A 26096-nucleotide genomic window follows, 5' to 3' on the forward strand; every position below is an offset into this window, starting at 1 on the left:
GGAGATCACTCAGACTAATATCCATCAAGTCGGTGATGCCATCCAGCCATCTCATCCTCTGTCGTCCCCTTCTCCTCCTGCCCCCAATCCCTCCCAGCATCAGAGTCTTTTCCAATGAGTCAGCTCTTCACATGAGGTGGCCAAAGTACTGGAGTTTCAGCTTCAGCATCAGTCCTTCCAAAGAAATCCCAGGGCTGATCTCCTTCAGAATGGACTGGTTGGATCTCCTTGCAGTCCAAGGGACTCTCAAGAGTCTTCTCCGACACCACAGTTCAAAAGCATCAATTCTTCGGCACTCAGCCTTCTTCACAGTCCAACTCTCACATCCATACATGACCACAGGGAAAACCATAGCCTTGACTATGCTGTATACTTACACATCATTCCCTGTCTTGAATGTTAGAATTGGTGCCGTTTTCCTGCATATCCCTCTTCTTTCACTGTTTTCTTTACCATTATAATGCCGCTTGGACACAAAGGGATGAACCTAGAACAAAATCAGCAGCTGACTCCTCCGTGCCAGGCGGAGTGTTTATGCTTTGCCATTTCATCCTTACAGCCACCCTGGGAGGTAAGGCTTTCACAGCTGAGAAAACCTCTGAGCCTCTGCTCCGGAAGACGGCGGGAGATCCTGGTTCGCACAGCTGTGTTAGAACCCGGGGGTGCTGGATGGCAAAGCCCCTTCTGTGTCTCCATACTGTTGAGGCCCTTGCCACGTAGGGGTTTGGCTGGCTTCTGTCCTTCCACTCAGTTGGTTCTTACCACTTAACTCTCTGTACCACAGGAATCTGAAGACGCGCTTGCAGCATCTCAGGTGGAAAGGCGCGAAGAGCGTGAGCCAGGAGTACAAAGAGAAGTCCTGTGCCCGCTGCCAGCAGACCCTGGGGCTCCTGCTGAACCGGGGGGCCGTGTGTCAGGGCTGCAGCCACCGCGTGTGCAGCGAGTGCCGGGTGTTCCTGAGGAGGACCCGCGCCTGGAAGTGCACCGTGTGCTTCGAGGACAGGTGAGGATGGGCGGGGCCGGCCAGGATGGGCGTGGCCAGATAAGATGGGCGGGGCGGTGGGGCAAGGATGGCTGGAAAGCCTCGAAGATGGTCCAGGACAACAACCGATAAAGACAGCTGTCATTCTTCACACTTAATAGGAAAATGTTCAGAGAATGCTTAATATGGAGCTGCCTTTCTAGACATGGAAATTATTGTAACTCAAAAACACATTTTGCTATATGAAAAAAAAGTTTTGTTTTTAATTTACAAAAGTTTGTAATGGCTGCTGCTGCTGCTACTAAGTCACTTCAGTCATGTCTGATTCTGGGCTACCCCATAGACAGCAGCCCACCAGGCTCCTCCATCCCCGGGATTCTCCAGGCAAGAACACTGGAGTGTAATGGCTAAGAATCAGCTAACCTAGGAGTTAAGATTCCCTTCAATTTCTTAACTAGTTAGTTTTGTTAGTTTTCTTAGAGCTTAATTTATCTCTTTGAGGAAAAGTGGAGCGAATTGTAATATAAGGAATATTAGAGTATCCCATGGAGCTTTATTAAGGCCTTTTTGAAGGAAGAAAGTTGACCTGTATTGATGCTCCACTAAAGAATCGGTTATGGTTTCAATTAGTGATAGACTGAATCTACATTTATTCTAATCTTTTGATGTTGTGAGCTTTTAAAATATTTTAAACACGGAATTGGTATTTTTGAAATACCCTTCTTGGAAATGATAAAGAACATGTATGGCTTGATCTCATACTGTTCGAAGCAAGAATGGGCTGGTCATCGATTCCTGGAAAACCCAGGGAGTTGTTGTGGGGGAGTGTGCACAAGGACATCACAGAACTCCTGAGGAGCAGAAATGTTTGTGTGGTGTGAATCTAGGAGAATAATCTGAGACTGAGATTTGAAAAGAACTTCTAAATGTTGCTTAGGTGCGTGCACGCGTGGGCAGACTGTGAGGTGATTACACGGTGAGGGCACACTGGTGGGGCTTTTCTTGCCCCCTAAAGTGGGAGGATTGTGTTTATAAGCATCCTGGCATTAATCTCCTTAAACTTCCCCTTGCTTTGTGAGCCTTAATGTACTTCAGTCTACCGAGGTCCAGCCCCAGTGGAGTCAGGGGTTTCGAAGGGGAGATGGCTTCGGCGATCAGGATATGATAGAATTAAAGATATAAAGAGTGGTTAAATAAGGATAGCTAAGTGAGAAAATTCAGTGGAGCAAAGAGGCTGAATAACTTGGTTTACGTGGAAAGCTAATAAAATTCCAAAATAAGGAATTTGCGTCACCTACGTAGGCCGCAGGCGTCCTCCTGTTCTCCCGAAGGAGAGGAGACACTAAGGCCTCCCCAGTCAGATCTTAGAAGCCCAGGCAAAATTAGTAGGCTTCACGAGCCTCCACGCTCAAGATGGGAATTCAGCCGGAAGGTGAGAGAAAGAACAACATGGGGAGACCACATTTTGGTGAACAAGGCCCACATTTTATTTTCCAAAGTAGTTTTTATACCTTAAGTTGTGCATAGAGGATAATGGGGGAAGGGGTAGAGTCAGCAGTAAGTCTTCCTGCAAACTTATCATATGCAAAAGTTTAGGTGAATTACATCATCTTCTGGCCAAGAGGCCTGTTAACATTTTATGATCCTGTCTTCAGAAAACTTATTTTTCTCTAAAGGTGATTATTCTAAAGTCAGGTGCCACCCTCCAAAAGCATTAGATAAAAGTTGCAATCCTATAGGGCAAAGATGTGGTGGGCTATAACAAGAAAAGAATTAACTCAAGGGTCCAAGGTTACAAACATTAAAGCTACTACTTACATTCCTATACACCAATTATATTAATCAATACACTGCCAGGGACACAGTAGGTAAGGGATATGGAAACTTAGCAGCAAACATTGGCCCAAGAAGTGAAAAACCCTTCACCAATACAATTTCTAATCAATCGTTTAACTGCTCAAAGGAATCTGTATTTAGACAGTTTAGAACATCTCATGCCTCTCACAGTTGGGAGGCTCTGAACAATCACATGTGGCCGGAAGAACCTATTCAGGCAGGCTAGAGGACTTCCAAAGGAGTTTGTAGGTTGCAACACTCTTGTCATGCCCAGGAACTTTATTAACTGGAGCTGTAAGTTAACTCTTTTTCAGAGAGAGGTGGTGGGGGACAGCCCCCCGTAAAGTCAGAGGTGTAGGTGAGAGCACAAAGCAGTAAAGTAGGCAGACTCTGGTTTTGGGGGTAGATGCTTGAGAATTTCCAGGGGGACTCCTGAGGCTCGATCCCACCTTTGCGTATGCCAAGCCTCCTTCCTCATGACCTTTGCCATGGGCGGAGTTCCTCACGCTGGCTCCTGGCATCAATCACTCATTCAAAGGCAGATCGTTCAACCAGATTGCCTTGCTCCTAAGCACCCCTCTCTGAAACAGCATGTCACGTCACATCCACGTGGCCAGAGTCACCTCCAAACATATCAGGTTTCCTCAGTCTGTCAAAGCCAGCACCCTTCAGGCTTTTCTTAGCATGAGAGGGAAAGAGAAAGAATTCCTGTGAGCCAGCCCTGGCTGCACTTGTGCTCAAGCAGGTCCTGGGCTCTTGAGAGAGGAGGGAAGGTCCTAAGACCCTCTTCAGCGAACCATATGTACTGGGTTGATAAACACTGATGATAAACACTGCGTCACAAGGTAGTAAATTCTTCAGCACTTCTTTTAGTGGTTAAAGTGAGTAAAGCGAAGTCGCTCAGTCATGTCTGACTCTTTGCAACCCCATGGACTGTAGCTTACCAGGCTCCTCTGTCCATGGGATTTTCCAGGCAAGAGTACTGGAGTGGGTTCCCATTTCCTTCTCCAGAGGATCTTCCAGACCCAGGGATTGAGCCCAGGTCTCCCGCATTGTAGGCAGACACTTTATCATCTGAGCCACCAGGGGAGTCTCAAAGTGAAAGTGAAAGTCGCTCAGTCGTGTCCAACTCTTTGCGACCCCATGGACCATACAGTCCATGGAATTCTCCAGGCCAGGATACTGGAGTGGGTAGCCTTTCCCTTCTCCAGGAAACCTTCCCAATGCAGGGGTCGAACCCAGGTCTCCCGCACTGCAGGCAGATTCTTTACCCGCTGAGCCACAAGGGAAGCCCCTTTAGTGGTTAACTGGAAACTAAAAATCAAAACAGGAGGACAGGGTCTGAGGCAACCTCTCAGGAAGGGGGCCGTGTTGAAATCTCCGCCCTGGAGAGCACTGTGCCCTGGGGCATTGTAACTGAACCCCTCTAAGCTCTTGAAGTGTGATTTCTAAAACCCCAGCTTCCTGGTGTCGAAATAAGGATGTTTTTCAAAATACTAGAGATAATTGCATTGCTCTGAGAGAACTGATGCAGGAAATTGTAGGGCGAGAGAGCTAAGTAATTTATAACAACCCCCCCACCACCACCACCTTCTCTTTGCTTCCTTTCTTTGAAGCTTTCTACCCTCTCTAGTTTTGTCCACTCTGGGCTGCCGTCCAGTCTAGGGGGTCAAACCAAAGAAAAGGCTTGGTGAAGTGTGAGAGTCTTTGACAGTCTTAACTGGGACCTGGACAGGTTTTCGACCCCAATCGTTTTCTTCTCCCTGCTTCTTCTTCAGCCTAAGACCCATCCCTCAAGAAGTGGATTTGTTGTGGGAACAGGAGGAAAACATAGGTTTTAAAATCAAGCAAAAGTAAAGTCTAGGGTAGCAGTTTTGAAGAAAGCAAAACCAGTGTTCAGACTGCTGCAGTCAGTGCAGAGGGCCTGTGAGCAGCGCTGGCCCTGGGCTTGGGCTGAGGGTCCAGGAAACAGATGAGGATTCTGCCTGCTGGGCAGGTTTTCTGCTCAGGACCCGTAGGGGCTCAGGGGAGGGGGTGGGGGACTAAGCTGGCTCAAGGTGACTTCCCAGAGCACCCTGTGGGAGCATTTCTGGAAGATGGTCAGGCTTAGAGAGGGAAATGAACACAGTCAGGGACAAGGAATAACATGGGGATGAGTGCTGACTCAAACTACTGGAGTTTCAGCTTCAACATCAGTCCTTCCAATGAATATTTAGGATTGATTTCCTTTAGAATTGACTCTCCTTGCAGTCCAAGGGACTCTCAAGAGTCTTCTCCAACACCACAGTTCAAAAGCATCAATTCTCCGGCGCTCAGGTTTCTTTATAGTCCAACTCTCACATCCATGGCTCCTTAGTTGCTTCAGACGTGTCTGACTCTTTGCTGCCCATGAACTGAAGCCCACCAGGCTTCTCCATCCATGGGATTCTCCAGGCAAGAATACTGAAGTGGGTTGCCATTTCCTTCTCCACACATCCATACATGACTACTGGAAAAACCATAGCTTTGACTTAACGGACCTTTGTTGGCACAGTAATATCTCTGCTTTATAATATGCTGTCTAGTTTGGAGATAGCTTTTCTTCCAAGGAGCAAGTGTCTTTTAATTTCATGGCTGCAGTCACCATCTGTAGTGATTTTGGAGCCCCAAAATACAGTCTCTCACTGTTTCCATTGTTTACCCATCTATTTGCCATGAAGTGATGGGACCAGATGCCATGATCTTAGTTTTCTGAATATTGAGTTTTAAGTCAACTTTTTCACTCTCCTCTTTCACTTTCATCAAGAGTCTCTTTAGTTCCTCTTTGCTTTCTGCCATAAGGGTGGTGTCATCTGCATATCTGAGGTTATTGATATTTCTTCTGGCAATCTTAATTCCAGCTTGTGCTTCATCCAGCCCAGCATTTTGCATGATGTACTCTGCATGGAACTTAAATAAGCAGGGTGACAATATACAGCCTTGACGTACTCCTTTCCCAATTTGGAACCAGTCTTTTGTTCCATGTTTGGTTCTAACTGTTGCTTCTTGACCTGCATACAGATTTCTCAGGAGGCAGGTCAGGTGGTCTAGGATTCCTATCTCTTCTAAGAATTTTCCACAGCTTGTTGTGATCCACACAGTCAAAGGCTTTGGTGTAGTCAGTAAAGCAGAAGTAGATGTTTTTCTGGAACTCTCTTGCTTTCCTGATGATCCAAAGGATGTTGGCAATTTGATCTCTGGTTCTTCTGCCTTTCTAAATCCAACTCAAACATCTGGAAGTTCACAGTTCACGTGAACTGTTGAAACCTGGCTTGGAGAATTTTGAGCATTACTTTACTAGTGTGTGAGATGAGTGCAATTGTGCGGTAGTTTGAGCATTCTTTGGCATTGCCTTTCTTTGGGATTGGAATGAAAACTGACCTTTTCCAGTCCTGTGATCACTGCTGAGTTTTCCCAATTTGCTGGCATATTGAGTGCAGCACTTTCACAGCATCATCTTTAGGATCTGAAATAGCTCAACTGGAATTCCATCGCCTCCACTAGCTTTGTTCGCAGTGATGCTTCCTAAGGCCCACTTGACTTCACATTCCAGGATGTCTGGCTCTAGGTCAGTGATCACACCATCGTGGTTATCTGGGTTGTGAAGATCTATTCTGTATAGTTCTTCTGTGTATTCTTGCCACCTTTTCTGAATATCTTCTGCTTCTGTTAGGTCCGTACCATTTCTGTCCTTTATTGTGCCCATCTTTGCATGAAAAGTTCCCTTGATATCTCTAATTTTCTTGAAGAGATCTCTAGTCTTTTCCATTCTATTGTTTTCCTCTATTTCTTTGCACTGATCACTGAGGAAGGCTTTCTTATCTCTCCTTGCTATTCTTTGGAACTCTACACTCATGTGGGTATATCTTTCCTTTTCTCTTTTGCCTTTAGCTTCTCTTCTTGTCTCAGCTATTTGTAAGGCCTCCTCAGATAGCCATTTTGCCTTTTTGCATTTCTTTTTCTTGCATTTGCTTTTTATCCATTGGCCAAATGAGGGTACGAGTGACTTTGAAGCCTTCTGTTACCAAAGATACAGTGAAAAAGTGGAAATTTGTGGCATACTTTTTGGAAAGTTTATCTTGTCCTTACTAAAGGGAATATTTACACAATAGTTTGAGTGTCATCCCTTTTGTTGAAGTTGATTTCTCCTATGGTCAGTCATGGCAGGTCTTGCTTCAAGAAACCTTTTTGTGATGAGTAAGCTTCCTGTATCCTTAAGTTCAGACTTGAAGTTGTCACTCACTCAGTTCCGCTGAACCTTTTCACCCTACAGGAAGGTCAGTGTCAGGAGGCCATTTTTCCAGGCTGACACTCAAGGTGCTGGTGAAGTGCTGCCTTGGTTCGAGCTCTGGGCTGAAATGTAGCTGAGAGTTATGGGCACTGGAGGTGGAGGGCTACCAGACAGGCTTGTAGGCCCTTTCCAGTCGTGTGTTCGTAGGAATTTCCACAATAACAGACGCACATCCATAGATCAGCCCAAGAGTGCATTCCAGTGCCAAACAGACGTCATGGGTAGATTTTTTGATTTCGGATGATTCTACTCCTGCACTGTTTCATGAATGCAGATATCTGTGAGATCCTGATTTCCCAATTTGGAGTTTCTTTATTTTGATTCATTTTCAGTCAACTGAAGTGTCTCTTCAAAGATTTTTCTTCTCAGAAGAGCATGTGGGTGGTGTGTTTTAAGCCATTGCCTATCTGAAGATGCCTTCGATAGCCTTTCCTCATGAGTAAGGACTTCCCTGGGTTTTATTCATTTTTTAAACTATTTTGTTTTTGGGTGTAGCTGATTAACAGACATTGTGGTGGCAGTTTCAGATGAAGAACCAGACATTCATATCTATCCGCTCTCCACCAGGCTCCCCTCCCATCCAGGCTGCCAGACACCTTTGAGCAGAGCTCCATGAGCACATGGAAAGTTCCATAGCACACAGCACATGGAGCTTTGAGCAGAGTTCCACGTGCTATGAGCAGGTCATTGTCGGCTATCATTTTCAACACAGCAGTAGGACTTCACTGGGTTTTAAAATCTCAGGTCCCAACTTTCCATCTTTAAGTTCATTTAACGTGTTATCATTGTCCTTTGGAATCTACTGTAACAGACACACTGGAGACTAGCTTTATTTTTCTTTATTGATCATCTGGATTTTAGGTAGTAGAAGCATATTGGGTTTTTCCAAATCCTTGTAATTGAAAGCAGTTTCTAATATCTTCCTGGGTCTGAGTCTCTCCACACTGATTTTCATGGATTAAGAAGAATTCCCTGGAGCTGGCTGTGCCTTGGATGTGCTTGTTGTTTTTTAAATTATTTTTAATTGTGGAGAAATACACATAAAATTTACCATTATAGCTAAGGCTACGTGTACAGTTTAATGGCATTTGAAAGTGTGGGTAATCATTAGTCAAACCCACTTCATCAGCCTTCACTCATCAAGGTCATCCAGGAGACTTACATACCCACTGTTATCTTTTTAAAAATGTTTATTTATTTTTGCTGCTCTGGGTCTTGGTTGCTGCACATGGACTTTCTCTAGCGGTGGTGAGCAGGGGTCCACTCCTCATTGTGGTGCATGGGCTTCTCAATGTGGTGGCTTCTGTCGTTGTGCACAGGCTCTCGGGTACATGGGCTGCAGGGGCTGTGGCACAGGGGCTTAGTTTCTCTGTGGCATGTGGGATCATCCCAGGCCAGGGATCAAATCCTGTGTTCCCCGCATTGGCAGATGGATTCTTAGCCCCTGTGCCACCAGGGAAGGCCCTCGATTATTTCTTAAATTTCAATTAATTATGGCTGTGCTGCGTCTTCCTTGTTGCGTGTTGGCTTTCTCTGGTTGCAACACCCCCTCCATTCTTGTCCTAAACAGTGAGATGTTCGCCAAGTGAGTTGTTTTCCAGGAACTGGGAGTCAGCGGCCTCTCAGTTCAGTTCAGTTCAGTCACTCAGTCGTGTCCGACTCTTTGCGACCCCATGAACTGCAGCACGCCAGGCCTCCCTGTCCATCACCAACTCCCGGAGTTCACTGAGACTCATGTCCATCGAGTCAGTGATGCCATCCAGCCATCTCATCCTCTGTCGTCCCCTTCTCCTCCTGCCCCCAATCCCTCCCAGCATCAGAGTCTTTTCCAATGAGTCAACTCTTCACATGAGGTGGCCAAAGTACTGGAGTTTCAGCTTTAGCATCATTCCTTCCAAAGAAAACCCAGGGCTGATCTCTTCAGAATGGACTGGTTAGATTCCTTGCAGTCCAAGGGACTTTAGTTTGAGCTTAATTGGCTAAGATTGGATAGGCCCACCGACCTGCCAACTGCGCATGCGTAAGGGTCCTCTCCGTGACCTTTTGAGGTCAGAGGGCAAAAACTCCACCCCCCCCCCCACCCCGAAGATCGTGGTGAGTGCCTCCATCTTCCCAAGAGCAGAGGCCTGGAGCCTAGTTACGCCTGTACACAATGGCCATGGCCCACCTTTTAACAATCACCCTTCCCCACGCTCTGCACACCCAGACCCCCTGCCGCTTTAGTCTTCATCCCATCAGTACTTTGAAGCCTTGCCGTCCGGGAGGTGGATCTGAGGCCTGCTCCCTCTCTCTGCACTTGGTTGCCTTGCGAATAAACCCTTGCTTTGCTGCAGACTTCAGCGTCTCAGCTTACTGCACGTCAGGCAAACCAACCTGGTAATACCTGCGTGTTGTGGTACAACCATCAGCACCGCCTACTTCCAGGCTTTTTCATCTTGCACAACTGAAACTCTGTTCCATCCAGCAGCTCCCTGTTCTTCCCTCCCTCCCCTGCCCCTCTGCCCGCATCCATCCTTCTGTCTCTCTGACTCCCGTGGGCCCCTCACACAGGTGGAATCACACAGTGTCTGTCTGTCTGTGTCTGGCTCATTTCACTAAGCACACGCTTTTCGAGGTTCACCCGTGATGCAGCATGCTGCAGAGTTCCTCCCTTCTTAAGGCTGCCCTCATGTTCTTGAGTGTGTATGCATCACCTTTTGTCTGTTCATCTGCTGATGAGTGCTTGGGTTGCTTCTGCCCTTTGGCTGTGGTGATTAGTGGATGTGCAAACATCTCTTTGAGACCCTGCTTTCAATTCTTTCAGGTGTATTCCAGAAGTGGGGCTGCTGAGTCACGTGGTAATTCTGTGTTTAATTTTTTGAGACCCACCATACAGTCTCCAACAGCTGAGCTGTTTCACGTTCCCACCAACAGTGCACAAGGGTTCCAGTTTCTTCACCTGTTGTCTTCTGGGTTTTTATTATTATTATTATTTTTTTAATGGTAGTTACTAATGGGTGTGCGGAGAAGGCAATGGCACCCCACTCCAGTACTCTTGCCTGGAAAATCCCATGGACAGAGGAGCCTGGTAGGCTGCAGTCCATGGGGTCGCTAAGAGTCGGACACGACTAAGTGACTTCACTTTCACTTTGCACTTTCATGCATTGGAGAAGGAAATGGCAACCCACTCCAGTGTTCTTGCCTGGAGAAGCCCAGGGACTGGGGAGCCTGATGGGCTGCCATCTGTGGGGTCGCACAGAGTCAGACACGACTGAAGCGACTTAGCAGCAGCAGCAACAGCAGCACTAATGGGTGTGAGGTGGGGGTTTGCTTGTGTTTTGACTCAGTAACATTTTCTTCGGTCAGCTCTGACTATTCTTTAATGCTGCTTGGCCTGGCTTACTGGGGATAACCTAGCTTGGTCTTGCTCTCTCGCTTCCATTTATATTCCTTATCCCTCAGCGTTCACTGTCTTTTTCTTTTGTGTTCTGGGAAGGCATCCTTACTGAGTCAGCGTCATTGATTCAACTCTCCAGCTTCTCAATTCTGCTCTTTCCTGTTGGTAAAACAGCTTGCTCTGCGTTTGTATTGTTGTTTCCTAAATCTTCCTTGATTCTAGTGTGTTGTCTCTTGTTGGCTTTTCCTTAAGTCTTTCTGTTTCTTTTTCATAGAAAAGAAGGAAAGAGAGTGTTTGTCTCTCAGTTGTGTTCGACTCTTTGCAACCCACAGACTGTAGCCCACCAGGCTCCTCTGTCCATGGAAATCTCTAGGCAAGAATACTGGAGTGGGTTGCCATTTCCTTCTCCAGGGGATCATCCCAGTCCAGGGATCGAACCCAGATCTCCTGCATTGCAGGCAGATTCTTTACTGTCTGAGCCACCAGGGAAGTCCCCTTTTTCATAAGAGGCGGCAGGTCTTAATTAAATGCCTTTGAAGATGACTGCTTTCTGAAACTTCCCTTGGTTCCCGCAGTGATGCACCTTGAGTAGCCATTCCTGGCCTGCAGGGCTCTTTCTCCTGCCTGCAGCCTTTTGTCAGAGGTTCTGCGTTGTCTTCAGACCACCAGGTTGGAGTTTACCAACAGAGCCCTCGCTCCTTGTCTTTGTGGAGCGGTGGAGGAGCCAGTTCTTAGATCTGTAGGGAAGACAGGGTGCTACACAGTGTTTAACCTGGTTTCCAGGCTTTAAGGAGTGCAGCACTGTCCAGCTACAGTAGAATTATTTCATTGACTCATTTTCTGATGTAACAAACCAGGGACTGCAAACTCGTGGCCAACAGGCAGCAAAGCGCCCACAGGCTTTATTTTGTGTCCTGCTCATGTCTAATATTTGCCCTTTTAGTGCCTTAAAGTGGGCATGGTCCGCCAGCTCACCATAGCGCCTCGCCCGCCCTCTTGTCTCATCTCTCGCCTTCTCTCTTCATCTGGTTTCTGCTTGGTGCCTGACTCTGTGACCCCTGCCCCTACACGTTCAGAAAGCGTGACAAACGTCAGCCCTCGGTGCCACCGGGGCTCCATCTCTGTTGGTCCCACCTTATCCCTTCAGTTCCCAGGACGCTGCCTGCAGGGGTGGGGATGTTCGTTATTCACCAGTCCACACATTCATTCACCGGCCCCACTGTGTCTCTAAGTTGTGCTTGGGGCTGTGGATACAGCGCTGAATTTAACACAGAGGGGACCTGCCTCCTCTCAGCGGCCAAGTAGAGTTATTCCTGTTTTGCAGGAAGCTATGGTAGCCACTTGATTAAAATCGTTCCTTTATCTTATCTTGATTCCGACTTCTCTCCTAGTTACCTAGGATTTAATCACAATGATCAGTCTTTTTTTTCCTGTAAGAACATTGAAATCAGATCAACTGAGCTGGTTGGTAGAAACAAACGAAAAAAAACCTCATTATTTTGCTTTGTAACTAAAACTGCCTTAGATATAAGATTATTTGAAGTAAAAAAAATTTTTTTCAACTGTATGCGTGCATAGGACCATTTAAGCTGGGAATTACCAAGTGATTGGACAAGCTAGTACAAAGAAATTAAGTTGATGCTTGGTTTTACATTATTTGGCTTCTTTGTTTGGAGTTTTTGTAGCTTGTCTGTCTAATAAGCCACCAAGACTTTCTTGAAGCTTCCTTGCCATCAGGGTGCTGGTTAGAGAGCAGGTCTGCCTGGGAGGGGTGTGTCTTAAGGCATTGGAAGAATCCTGGCATGCAGACGAATTTCCTACCTCTTGTTTGCTGAACTGTGGAAATATGTTTAGCAATTTCTGGGAACACTGTGCTGACTTCTCTTGGAATATAAAGCATGGATGTGACAGCTTGCCGACCTGCAGGTTCGAGTAATTTGAATGCAAAGTAAAGATGCAGTCTAGCAGGCCTGTTTGGCTCACTGCTTGCTAATAGTGATAAGGTCAAACTATCTTTCCATTAGAGTCCTCCGTTCATTGCATTATTGAACATTTGCATGCTAGAATTTGCAAAGTGCTTTTCAACAGTTTTCTCTTTTGCTAATGAAATGACAGCATTAATGGAGTTCAAGGCTATGAAAATGGATGCTGGAACCTCCAGCAGTTTATTAAGAGCGGTATCACATGCTTGGCATTTATAATTACAGTGATCCCCCTGCAGAGTGAGTGGAGAGTCAGACGCAGAACTCAGGTCTGACTCTAGACTTTTTATTCCCTCCACCACCTCTGGAGTTTGCTTTCTGAGATGTATTTATTAGGTGACTGAAAGAGTTTTAAGGAGGCAAGTTGTGATTCTACCAGAGAAATTTAAAACTGTTAATCTCTTGCTGGGCTCTGAAAATGTTCCAAGAAGTTTTCATAGCCAAATTCTGATCGAGTCATTGGGGGAGAAATTCCTTTGGTTCCTGTGAGTCAGGCTATCCTGAGTTGGCCCTAATGAAGAGAGAGACATAGCAAGATCTGCTCACCTTTGCCTTAGACAGTAAGACCCATAAATGGTCCTCCTTATAAAGCCTGGGATTTGTGTGGACAGGGAGCCATTATGAAAGCTATTAGGGAATAATTGTTCACGAAACAGCTGATTCTGCAGAAAGTGTTTGTGGAGATAGGGCTGCAGTCTAGTTCTCAAAGGAAATAGCCTCGAACGCAAGAGGTGCTTGTCACTGTTTGGTTTAGGACTGTGGTACTTCTATCCTTCCGTTCTTTAGTCACAGATAAGCCCAAGAGACCTGTGGGCTTGTGTCCAAATCTATCCCTGCCAAGGAAGCTCGTGCTTGAATTTCACAAGTAATCCATTGGGATTCTGTAAGAGGATTAGTTGGTTGCATCAGATGCCTAGCACTAGAAGATACTAATATTTTACTTTATCTGCTTCTTGTATAGGTTCTGAAGCCAGGGCGAGAGGCAGACTTTTTAATAAAATGTTGTAAAATGTAATAAAATAAAAATGTTTATTCAGGCATTTTCACCATTTGCTCCTCTGTCCCCTCAGCTGTTCTTCCTTTTTCGTGATTGTGTATCTACAGGTGTGTTTACTCCTCAGTGACAGCTTGTGTCTGGCTGGCTCAGCTGCCTGCAGAGTCATGGACTGAGTTGCTGCAGAAATCTTAGCTCTGATCTCTTGTCTGGTCTGAGCCCTTGCCCCACCCACAGCACCTGTCTCATATATAAATGTTTCTGGTCACAGGTAACAGGCTGGAGAATTTGAGAGAGTTAGATGAGTTGGAAGTGTCATGACCCCCAGGAAAACAAATTAGGTTCAGTTCAGTCACTCAGTCGTGTCGGACTGTTTGCGACCCCATGAACTGCAGCACACCAGGCCCTGTCCATCACCAACTCCCGGAGTTTACTCAAACTCATGTCCATCGAGTCAGTGATGCCACCCAACTATCTCATCCTCTGTCATCCCCTTCTCCTCCTGCCCTTAATCTTTCCCAGCATCAGGGTCTTTTCAAATGAGTCAGCTCTTCACATCAGGTGGCCAAAGTATTGGGATTTCAGCTTCAGCATCAGTCCTTCCAATGAACACCCAGAACTGAGCTCCTTTAGGATGGACTGGTTGGAGCTCCTTGCAGTCCAAGGGACTCTCAAGAGTCTTCTCCAACACCACAGTTCAAAAGCATCAATTCTTCAGCTCTCAGCTTTCTTTATAGTCCAACTCTCACAACAAGTCAGGAAGTGAAGTTTATTAATCAGAGCAAGGCCTCTTTGTTTCCATATTTGATTTTTCTCTCCTGCTGTCCTCATCCTAATGCTTAGATTTTGTCCTGCTTATAAGGATGGAGGAAGCATCCTCAGAAATAGAGCAATTGAATTCATCACCCCACTTATCCCGCAAAACTTTCCCTGTGTTTTGACCCTCTGCTTGTCTTAAGTACCAGAGGGGAAACTTGTGTGGGGTTGCTATGTTCTCCTTCACGTGTTTTGTGTCAGTTTAGTAGATTAGATACCTGAGTTTCTGATTTATGCGTGAAAACACTTCCCCTTCTCTCCAGATGTGTCACAGTTGCACGTTTCACATGTTTTTGGCTCTGAATGATATTGACTATCAAAATTCTGTTGCCAGAATTCATACATACTCTGTGTATGTTTCTCAAAAGGCAGATCAGGTGGTCTGGTATTCCCATCTCTTTCAGAATTTTCCACAGTTTATTGTGATCCACACAGTCAAAGTCTTTGGCATAGTCAATAAAGCAGAAATAGATGTTTTTCTGGAACTCTCTTGCTTTTTCCATGATCCAGCGGATGTTGGCAATCTGATCTCTGGTTCCTCTGCCTTTTCTAAAACCAGCTTGAACAACAGGAAGTTCACAGTTCACATATTGCTGAAGCCTGGCTTGGAGAATTTTGAGCATTACTTTACTAGCGTGTGAGATGAGTGCAATTGTGCGGTAGTTTGAGCATTCTTTGGCATTGCCTTTCTTTGGGATTGGAATAAAAACTGACCTTTTCCAGTCCTGTGATCACTGCTGAGTTTTCCCAATTTGCTGGCATATTGAGTGCAGCACTTTCACAGCATCATCTTTGAGGATTTGAAATAGCTCAACTGGAATTCCATCACCTCCACTAGCTTTGTTCATAGTGATTCTTTCTAAGGCCCACTTGACTTCACATTCCAGGATGTCTGGCTCTAGGTCAGTGATCACACCATTGTGATTATCTGGGTCATGAAGATCTTTTTTGTACAGTTCTTCTGTGTATTCTTGCCACCTTTTCTTAATATCTTCTGCTTCTGTTGGGTCCATACCATTTCTGTCCCTTATTGAGCCCATCTTTGCATGAAATGTTCCCTTGGTATCTCTAATTTTCTTGAAGAGATCTCTAGTCTTTCCCATTCTGTTGTTTTCCTCTATTTCTTTGCATTGATTGCTGAAGAAGGCTTTCTTATCGCTTCTTGATATTCTTTGGAACTCTGCATTCAGATGCTTATATCTTTCCTTTTCTCCTTTGCTTTTCGCTTCTCTTCTTTTCACAGCTATTTGTAAGGCCTCCCCAGACAGCCATTTTGCTTTTTTGCATTTCTTTTCCAAGGAGGTGATCTGCCTCTTGAGAAATTTGTATGCAGGTCAGGAAGCAACAGTTAGAACTGAACATGGAACAACAGACTGGTTCCAAATAGGAAAAGGAGTACGTCAAAGCTGTATACTGTCACCCTGCTTATTTAACTTCTATGCAGAGTACATCATGAGAAACGCTGGACTGGAAGCAGCACAAGCTGGAATGAAGATTGCCAGGAGAAATATTAATAACCTCAGATATGCAGATGACACCACCCTTATGGCAGAAAGTGAAGAGGAACTCAAAAGCCTCTTGATGAAAGTGAAAGTGGAGAGTGAAAAAGTTGGCTTAAAGCTCAACATTCAGAAAACGAAGATCATGGCATCCGGTCCCATCACTTCATGGAAAATAGATGGGGAAACAGTGGAAACAGTGTCAGACTTTATTTTTTTGGGCTCCAAAATCACTGCAGATGGTGACTGCAGCCATGAAATTAAAAGACGCTTACTCCTTGGAAGGAAAGTTATGACCAACCTAGATAGCATATTCAAAAGCAGAGACATTACTTTGCCAACAAAGGTCCGTCAAGTCAAGGCTATGGTTTTTCCTGTGGTCATGTATGGATGTGAGAGTTGGACTGTGAAGAAGGCTGAGCACGGAAGAATTGATGCTTTTGAACTGGGGTGTTGGAGAAGACTCTTGAGAGTCCCTTGGACTGCAAGGAGATCCAACCAGTCCATTCTGAAGGAGATCAGCCCTGGGATTTCTTTGGAAGGAATGATGCTAAAGCTGAAACTCCAGTACTTTGGCCACCTCATGTGAAGAGTTGACTCATTGGAAAAGACCCTGATGCTGGGAGGGATTGGGGGCAGGAGGAGAAGGGGACGACAGAGGATGAGATGGCTGGATGGCATCACCGACTCAGTGGATGTGAGTCTGAGTGAACTCCAGGAGTTGGTGATGGACAGGGAGGCCTGGAGTGCTGCGATTCATGGGGTCGCGAAGAGTCGGACATGACTGAACGACTGAACTGAACTGAACTGATACTTTATAGAAGAGAATTTGACATAAGTTGAAGTTTTAATGTTTCTGAAACTTGCATAACCTAGGAATTGATCCTTCTTTTTATAGCAGATGATTTTAATAGTGTCAATAATTTATAGTGTCTGTGTGTTTAACTTCTTATGTCCTGAAAGGCTTTGACAGTTCTGCCTTTCTGAGGCTCTGAAGTTGAGGGTGGTTTCTTCAGAAGTTTGGAAACTTGGAAGCTATTAAGAGCTAACACGCTCTGGGAGCTAACATGCTTTGGGACTTCAGTTTCGAGCAGTGGCCATACAAAGTCCCCGCACTGCTCTGCCTATAAGTAGGACAGGAGGGGATATAGGGACATAGACATGCCCAGGGAGCCGCTGTCAGACTTGCCGCCCAGCGAGAGGTCACTTTCGCTGTCTCTCAAGTGGTCCCGGGATCTCCAGTGAAGCCCACTGATCCATGTCCCAGACTTCTGGTCCTCCCAGGAACCTTCTCAGCTGAATTCGCTCTGCTGGCTCTTGGTAAATGTTGTGGTTAACTCAGACTAACCTCACCATAACCCAAGGATGATCTCGCTTAGCTGAACAGACAACATTGAATTTCTCTGATTATCCTTCACGCCATTGTTCCCCACCATAAATGTGATAAACTGGTCGTTTTGATGGCAATTTTGTTTCTCCCTGTGTATTTATTGGGTATGGGTTAAACACATATGTTAATATGTATATATTACATGGTAATGTGTACAGGGATAAAACGTACCCAAGTAGAAACTCCAGCTTTGTTGCTCATTTCAAGATTATCTTTCTATTTATTTTTACTTATTTTTATTGAAGCATAGTTGATTTATAATGTATTTGTTTCAGATGTATAGTAAAATGATTCAGTTTGATATGTAATATTCCTTTTCAGAATAGGAATATAATATTCCTTTTGTAGCTTTGCTGCTTTCCAGTCAACTCCCTTAACCTCTATGGGAAATCTGTATAGTTAGGGGTCTGGGCCGGAAATCTGAACTCTGAGCTCTTTTGCTAGACTAATATTTTGATATTATCTCCCTGCTTGGTATGAGCCAAATACAGCACCACCCACATCGCTCTCTGAGGCTTCCTTTCTGCTTGTTTTCCAGAAATGTGAAAATAAAAACTGGAGACTGGTTCTTCGAGGAACGAGCCAAGAAATTTCCAACGGAAGGTAAATGCTCTTAAAATGTTTGCTGAAGTGAAATATATTCCTAGTTTAAAAATATTTAGTGGTAAGACTTTTGAATATGAAAAACTTAAAAAGGTGTGATATATTGGCTTCTGTCTGGTCCTCCTGTTCCTTTTGTCTGAATGTTCCTGTCTTTGGCCCTCAGTTCAAGTGGCCACCACCTTTGCTTCTGGGGCTTCCCTCTGTGCCCACACTTACCCAGCTCTAACCCCGCTAGAACCTGCCTGTTCTCTGTGAAGTTGCCCTGACCTCTGCCCTGGGAGTAATGTCTCCTTCCTCCCAAACACTGGCTTAGGCATCTCTCCCATAACTGTTAAAAGTGCCCCGTATTATATCATCATTGATGCCCTTCTTTCTCTCCATCAGCAGACACTCTGCCTTAAAAATCCTGTTAGCTCCTTACAGCCCCAAACCTTGTTTATGATAATTGATCAAAATGATGGAATGAATCACTGAAGACCACAGTGAGAGAACTGTGTTAGAATTTAACAGATTCTGGTGACTCTGATGTGAGCACATGTGATTATCTGCATCGAGTGTGTGTTTGGTCTCCGCACCCCAGATGTCTTTAAAAGCACTAGCCAAGTTGGTGTCATTAGTAGCTGGGCGTCAAGGCCTTGGAGAGAACAGGACATGCTTTGGTTATAGAAGTGTCATGTGAGAGGATGCGGGCTGGGCAGATGAGAGGATAACTTATCAGGCAGAGGTGTATTTACACGTGGTCAGAATAAAGCACAGAGCTGTGCCCCCCGCCTGGGCGTCGAGGCGGTGATCTCAGGTGGCCCCGGCCTGTGGAGGCTTGGAGCTGGTTTTCCGTTCCTGGCCAGAGACCGAAGTTAGGCTGCAGCAGCGAGAGCCCCACATCCCAGCCGCTAGACCCCCAGGGGCCGGTGACCAGGCCCTGGCCCATCAGCCGTGTAGAGATGTATTTACACAGAGACAGAAAGCAGCGAAGCAAGTAAAGTGTCTGAAAGGAGGAGAAAGGGTACGTGTGGACAGACACACGTGGACTCTGAGTTGTGCCCTCGTGAATCACTTGAAAGATTGAAGGCAGGAGGAGAAGGGGGCGACACACGATGAGCTGGTTGGATGGCACCACGGACTCCATGGACGTGAGTTTGAGCAAGCTCTGGGAAGTATTGAAAGACAGGCAAGCCCGAGGTGCTGCAGTCCAAGGGGTCACACAGAGTCAGACATGACTGAGCGACTGAACAACAGAACATGTGGGCGTTTCTTCCAGGGTTCCTTTGGCCAGTTGTCCTGCTTGCCTGGTTCTGAGTCAGGTTTTGGTTTATCTCAGGGTCCTCCCGTGTGTGCGCACACCTCTTAGCCAAGACGAGTCTAGCGAAGAGGCCTCTGGGTAGTTGACCTCACTTACCATAGGTGACACCCCCTCCCTTTTTGACCTCCAAGGAGCCTTTCTGCAAGTGTGTAGTCAGGAAGGTCTCCTGGACTCCGAGAATGAGGAACATGTGATCTTTTATCTCCTACCTGGGCAGCAGGATTCAGTTCTTCTCTCACTCCTCATCTTGGGAGCGTCTGTCCACACGAGACGAACTCGGGCTGTTCAGCCAGGGGCCCATCTGCCTCCTGTCTCAGTGACATGGGTGTCACCCTCCTCTGTGACGTGTGACCATGAGGAGTGCACACAGGGAGCCTGGGCTGACCTAGAGGGGGTGGGGTGGCCGCAGACACTGTGGGTGGTCGGGAGGAGACAGTCACGATCTGAGGTGGAGAAATAAGCTGTTTAGCCTTAGCTAAAGCGCATGCATGTTGACACATAAAGGGAGTCATTCATCTAGAGTGCTAATGCTCCACTTTTTACCTTGAACTGAGGTTTAGTTGGCGGCAAATTCTCCCCTGAATTACGTTCCTGACTCTGCTTATTGAAGAAAAAGTGACATTTCTGCCGAATTTATTAGAAATCTGGAGGAATGTGCAACACTGATGGGATTGTTCAAGCCGGGGGAAAAAAAAAGTAGCAAGTGTGTATGATTTTTATCTAGACCTGTGTTTCTCCATCCGTTTTTCATTAGTGTCCTCTTTCCAGCCTACAAACAGCCTTATCAATACTGTTTCCCAAATATTACCCATTCATGAAAGTTTAATAGCACAGATATGTTGCATAGCTATGTATGCATGGAAAGTTCATCTTTGTGTATGGAAACCTTTTGGAGCAGACCACAAAGTCTTGCGATATCTAAGATTTTTTTTCATCCTCCAAGCAGTGTTTGCTCCTTGAGGGCCGTCAGCCTGTGTCTACCCAGTACACCGTCTAAGCAAGCATGGCCACGTGGAGTCTTCTTGTTTATTGCTTTGTTCCTTGAAAATATTTTTTGGTTGGAAGGTGTAGGGGCTTCTTCAGGTGGTATGTAAGTTCTCATTTTTTTTCACTCCTAGTCCTAGTTCATAAATAATAAGTCTTTAGGGAGTGAAGTTTCTGTTATTTCTCAAAACCAATTCAGTGAAGACATCCTGGAATTTTTTTTAGTATGTTGTTGGCAGTTCTGGTATCATTATTTCAGGTAGGGAAGTTGATTTGCAGGCCAGACCATGTGTGTGTGTGTGTGTGTGCATATGTGTGTGTGTGCATATGTGTGTGTGTGCATGTGCATGTTGCTACCTCATCTTTTCAGCATTCTTCCTTTAAGTGAGGAGAAGTAGGTCAATCCACCGGGATAACCTAAGACCTAAAAAGGGGAAGAGGAAAGAAGTTATACCAACTTCCTGGGTTTCTCTCCCTTGTCCAGCAACTTTTCCACCAGAATGAAACCATCAGTAAGAAAAAAAAATTAGAATAATGCAAGTCAGCCTAGGCATGAATCGTCCTTTTCAATTTGTGTCATTTTCATTTTCCCTGAAGTAGGATGCAAAAGAGAAAGCGAATCCTTCCTTCTCTGCAATGCGTCCTCAGTGCTGAGATGCCTCGTCTTCCTGTGGCCCGGTTTTAGTTGAGTTGGGCTCAGAAGGTGTGGAGAGAGGAAGAGACGTGCTGCGTGGGGGGTGGGGGGTCGTGAGGAAGACCGTGCGCCTGACCACAGGTGGGCGGGAGGAGACGGGTTGGCAAGGGGGCTGCTGCAGGGTTATCCAGACAGGCAGGAATTCCAGCTCACCTGTCTGTGCCCCCAAAAGAAACTTAGCTGAGTTGGGGCGCTCCATCAGATGAGTGCCAGGTAGGAAAACAGAGGCCACGCGCTGATTTGAAGAGACGGTGTTGAGGGACTTGGTTAGAGAGGTGTTATTGGAGGGCCTGGAAAAGCAAAAAGAGACCGTGAGGGAGCCACAGAGATGTGGCTGCGGGGAGCAGACACGGCCAGGCTTCCTGCCGCGTGGATCTGATGGAGACAGGGTGAGGCCCCTCCTTCTCGCGCCCTCTCTGGGTGCTGTGCTTAGTCGCTCAGTCGTGTCCAACTGTCTGCAACCCCACGGACTGGAGCCCACCAGGCTCCTCTGTCCATGGGATTCTCCAGGTAAGAACACTGGAGTGGGTGCCATGCCCTCCTCCAAGGGACCTTCCCAACCCAGGGATCAAACCCATGTCTCCTGCATGGCAGGTGGGTTTTTGCCATCTGAGCCACCAGGGAACCCAAGAATACTGGAGTGGTAGCCTATCCCTTCTCCAGGGGATCTTCCCGACCCAGGAATCTTTACCTGGCAGATTCTTTACCCACTGAAATACCAGAGAAGCCCTCCCTCTCCCTGCTGGGCCCTACTAGGGAATCTAAGCTCCTGATGTGTTTGAGAAACAGTGGTTCTGCATATTACCTAGTGTGTTTGTTGTAACAGTGTGAACTCAGCTCTCTCCAACCTTCAAAATCCTAAGTGGAAGCTAGGAAAACAAGAGGGTGGCTTAAACCTCGAAAGGGGATGAGACGGCTCAAACCGGTGCCTCTTTATAGGCATTAATTATCTATTACTGGATAAAAAATTGCTCCCAAACTTAGTGGGTTAAAACAATCTTATCAGTCGCATGATTTCTGTCTTCAGCTGAAGGCTTGCCTGGGGCTGGAGGATCAGCTTTCTGGGGGCTCACACGCTTACCTGGCCAGTTAGTGCTGCTGGTGGTGAGCGGTGGGGTTCCTTCACCCCGGACACCTCCAGTAGGCTCCTGAGGGTCCCCCCACACAGCAGCTGGCTTCCCATGGGGCAAGGGACGCAAGACAGGCCAAAGCAGAGCTCTGCATTGCGTTTTCATATTTAAAAAATGTTGTGATGAAATATTAAGCATTTTAGCCATGTTTAGCTATACAGTTCAGTGGTATTAAGTACATGCATTTGTTTGGCTACCATCACTACCATCCTTCTCCAGAATTTATCATCCCACGGTCTCCCCTCTCAAAGCCCCTCATAACATCTACTCTATTTCCTATTTTCTGTCTCCATCAATACATGGCTGAGGGTCAGAAGTCACGCCCTGACACTTCTTCTGTGTCCTATAGGTCAGCTTTTTTCAGGGCAGAAGGGACTACGTAAGGGTGTGACTCAGGAGGCAAGACTCACGGGGCCCTTCAGGAGGCTGGCTACCACAATTCTGACATTTCTCCCACCCCAGTGTCTGGAATCCTCCTCCTGCCTTTCGTTCTCACTTCCAAGGCCGCAGATCCTAGCTCATCCCCATGCCTCCACCTGCTTCCCCCATCCTCCACTCTGTGAAGAAGGAGATATCTTTTCTCTTTTAAAAGTGGTATTTTCTGGTTATAGAAGTAACACCAGTTCATGGCAGAATATTTGGGAAACGCAGAACAGTATGCCAAAGGCAAGAATAAGTCCACTGAGGGTCAATACTACTGTTAATTACACGCACGCGCACATTCTCGTGGCCCCCTTTCTGGGTAACCCTGTACATGTGGGGGCACACACAGACTAAGCAGTTTTTCTAATGTGTTAATGATCAGACTATATATATAGGCTTTTGTCTTTTAAAATTCAACTTGGCATAAACCTGTCCTTATGCTCTTATGAGACTTCTTCCAACCTTATGCTCTTATGAGACTTCGTACACCGATGACTGCGTAAAATACATCAGATGAACGTACCACCACTTATCAGCTTGTTCCCTCTCGTCTGTGAGTATATCACTGCAGTCAAATTGTCATGTTACAGATGACTCTGCAGTGAATATCCTATACAGGCATCTTGGCATCGGTGTTCATTAGATTCTTAGAAGGAGAATGACTGGTCAGAAGTGTGAACACTTGAGATGCCTGATGTGTTTTGCCAGATTCCACTCTGGGAAACGCATGTGCATTCACGTGACCCGGCATGTTCAGGCCCAGGAACGGCCCCCTCGTCACCCTCTGGCCCCCGTTATATCATCCCATCTCTCGAACATGATTCCAAGTTACCTTTGTGATTTTGTTCTGAATGTGAACTTAATATGCATTCATTTAAAAGATTAAACAATGAAGAAAAACATAGCCATGTTCAAAATACCTCACCCTGACAACTGTTTACCTTTAGTGCATATCATTTCTGTTCTTTGAATATACGTATCCATGGTTGAGTGTGTACGTATAACTGTAACTATATGTACACATTTAAAAGAGCATTTAGACTAAACCATAAGGAACTGATGTTCTTGGGTTAAAAATAAAAAAATTGAGTAGAGGCAGTTTCATGTGAGTAGAGCTAATATGTTTGTCTCTCTTGGAATGTGGCGGTATTTATTTAACCAAATCGCTATTGTTATAAAGTTAGGGAATTTCTAGTTTTGCTGTTACAATTTTGGGGGTTTGTAATCTTATTAAAATATTTTAAATAATATAAAAAATAATAAAAGTGCAGTGAACATGCTTGTAGATAAATCTTTGGCATGTCTCTGAGTATTTCTAGAAGCAGAAGGACAAGATGAAAGGCTGGGAACATTGCCTTCAGAAAGGGTGTACCCGTCTCGCAGGACGAATTGTCCTTAAAAACAAACAGCAGCTTTGTCGCTTGTAAAACCACATTGGTAGTCCAAAGTAGTCGCTTGCTGTTTTCTTTGAATTCTAGTAATGACTAATGGGGTTGAATATTTTCTACCTTTTTGACCTTTTGTAGGTGTTCTTCATGTTAAGCGTACTTGCCCTCTATGGTCATGTTAATTGCATATGTATCTTTATGTTTTCTGACATACAGACTTTTTTTCCCTTGTCGATCATCAGATCCGCCTTTTCCTGTGTAATTTCTTTTATGCTCCAAGAGCCCTTCTTCCCCGTGCCATTTGTTACATACCCATCCATATTTACTTTCTTCTAACTTTATGGATTATTTGCATTCAACTGTTAATGCATCAGGAAGCCAGCTCTAATGTAATTCTCCCAAGCATCAGTTTTGTCTGTACAATCTGCCCCACCGTCAGTCTCCTTCCCATGGGCTAGTAACCCAGGGCCATTGAGTCACACAGCTCTGGGTGCTGCTCACCTCGCACCCCAGCCGGAGCCCCGGGGGGTTGACCATGTGGATGTCACACCCAGGCTTTGAATCCTTTGAGGGCAGGAGCGATGAGCAAATGAAGCAAGGACCGAGCTGTTTGGAGGTGAAGGAGCTGCTGTACGCAGTACTGTCTGTTACCAGTGGTGGCACTGAGTAGGCGGCTAAGAGTGAAAACTTAGAGTTCTTTTCCTTGTTGGCATTCAGAAACCCACAGCTACCTTTAATGTCAACTGGAGTAATTCCAGGAATCATTATCCCCTCTGTCACCCCATTTCCTTCTCAGACGCTTTACTCACCTCTCTTAATGGCCACTATTGGATATGTCCCACTTAAGATAAACGTTCCCCAGATTTCCTGGAGAACAGACAAGGTGTAAGTAATAACCCAATAAACAGTAATAAGTATTAAGTGTGGCAGTTTGTGCTAATTTTCCAAGCATTACAAAGATTTAAAAACAAAAAATATCAGCTGCCATTCTCCATTTTGCAGGGAGAGGATATGAAAAGTATTTTAAATATCTTGTTTTCCCTAAATTTTTTTCCTGATTATAGACTGGCTTTTTTTCTCCAAGATTTTGTAAGTTGATATAGTTGTGTTGTCTTAAAATAATTCCTTAAATGCCACAGTCACAGTTCGTCTGTGGTGTATCAGAATGATCAAACGCACAGACGTTCAAGGACAGTCTTTAGGCAGCTGCCTGTGGTTCTGGGATTGTTACCTCCCGCTCCACCCTCAGTCACTGGGCAGCCTCTGTGCAGAGGGCTTTAATGTGGCTTCCAAGGCCCCTGCTCCAGGGTCAGCGAAGCGCTATTTCATATTAAATTCAAAGTTCCTGATTCGGTGGGATCAAGTGAGGCCCAAGAGTATATACAGACATCTCTAGATAACTGCGAGGGTTTTGGTCCCTCGGTCCCTTGGGTACCAAGAACTGAGGATGCTCACATCCCTAATGTGCAATGGTGTAACATTTGCATGTAACCTATACAGATGTTCCCATACACTTATAAGGAATCTAAAGACGATTTAAGCCCCTAGTGCTATGTAAGTACTATGTAAATAGTCGCCAGTACGCTGCAAATTCAAAAGTTTTGCTTTTTGGAACTTTCTGGAATTTTTGTTTTTTTGAAAATTTTCCACCTAAGGTTGATTGAACACAGGTGTGGAACCTGCGGACAAGGGGACCAATATATTTAACAAGTCCCCAAGTAATTCTTCTTACGCACTTTAAAGTTTGAGAGGCAGTGGTGAAGTAGCACATTTAATGAACAATGGTGATGGAACTTTTCTAGACCACTAGTAACGGGAAAACAAACTGAAACTCATCTTTACTTTTTGACATCTGCTAAGTGTGTAAAGACAGCGCCCTCTTCTGGCTCCTTGTTGTACATGCACATGTTTTACTTTTTTCTTTTCAATTTTTTTTTTAAACTTTATTTTATATTGGGGTATTGTGATAGTTTCAGGTGAACAGGGAAGGGACTCAGCCACACATAGAAATGTGTCTATTCTCCCCAAAACCCCTCCTATTCAGGCTTCCGGTTAACAGTGATCAGAGTTACATGTGATATATAGTAAGTAGGTCTGGTGATCCATTTTAAATATAGCAGTGTGCACGTGTTTTTAATTTTTTACAGCCATGACTTGTTACTTGAGCTTAAAATCAGAAAGCGCACGACACTAATACTTTTTAAAACGAATACTTTTCAAGTTTAAAAATGGTCAAATGTGATATATAAACAATATATTGTGGCTTTCACTCTATTGTTGATAATTGGGGAAATCATGTAGGAAGGCTGCACCGATAACAGAGCCTCTGTTAATGGTCTCGGGGATCCACTGTATGACTGACCAGGATTCCCTCATGATTATGAAGGGAA

The 26096-nt window shown here is 45.4% G+C and overlaps 1 protein-coding gene across 2 annotated transcripts in view; it reads left to right on the top strand.

Annotated features, from left to right (window-relative positions):
* The window catches only part of SYTL3 (synaptotagmin like 3), an 84048-nt gene that overhangs the window by 1922 nt on the left and 56030 nt on the right, over positions 1-26096 (top strand). For both annotated transcript variants that reach the window (XM_027551950.1, XM_027551951.1), the window contains exons 2-3: positions 785-1003; positions 17723-17787. In XM_027551950.1, the coding sequence (XP_027407751.1) occupies positions 785-1003; positions 17723-17787 (284 nt within the window). The remainder of the gene's footprint in view (positions 1-784; positions 1004-17722; positions 17788-26096) is intronic.

Source organism: Bos indicus x Bos taurus, chromosome 9 (assembly GCF_003369695.1).
Source record: "Bos indicus x Bos taurus breed Angus x Brahman F1 hybrid chromosome 9, Bos_hybrid_MaternalHap_v2.0, whole genome shotgun sequence".
Classification (NCBI taxonomy): domain Eukaryota; kingdom Metazoa; phylum Chordata; class Mammalia; order Artiodactyla; family Bovidae; genus Bos; species Bos indicus x Bos taurus.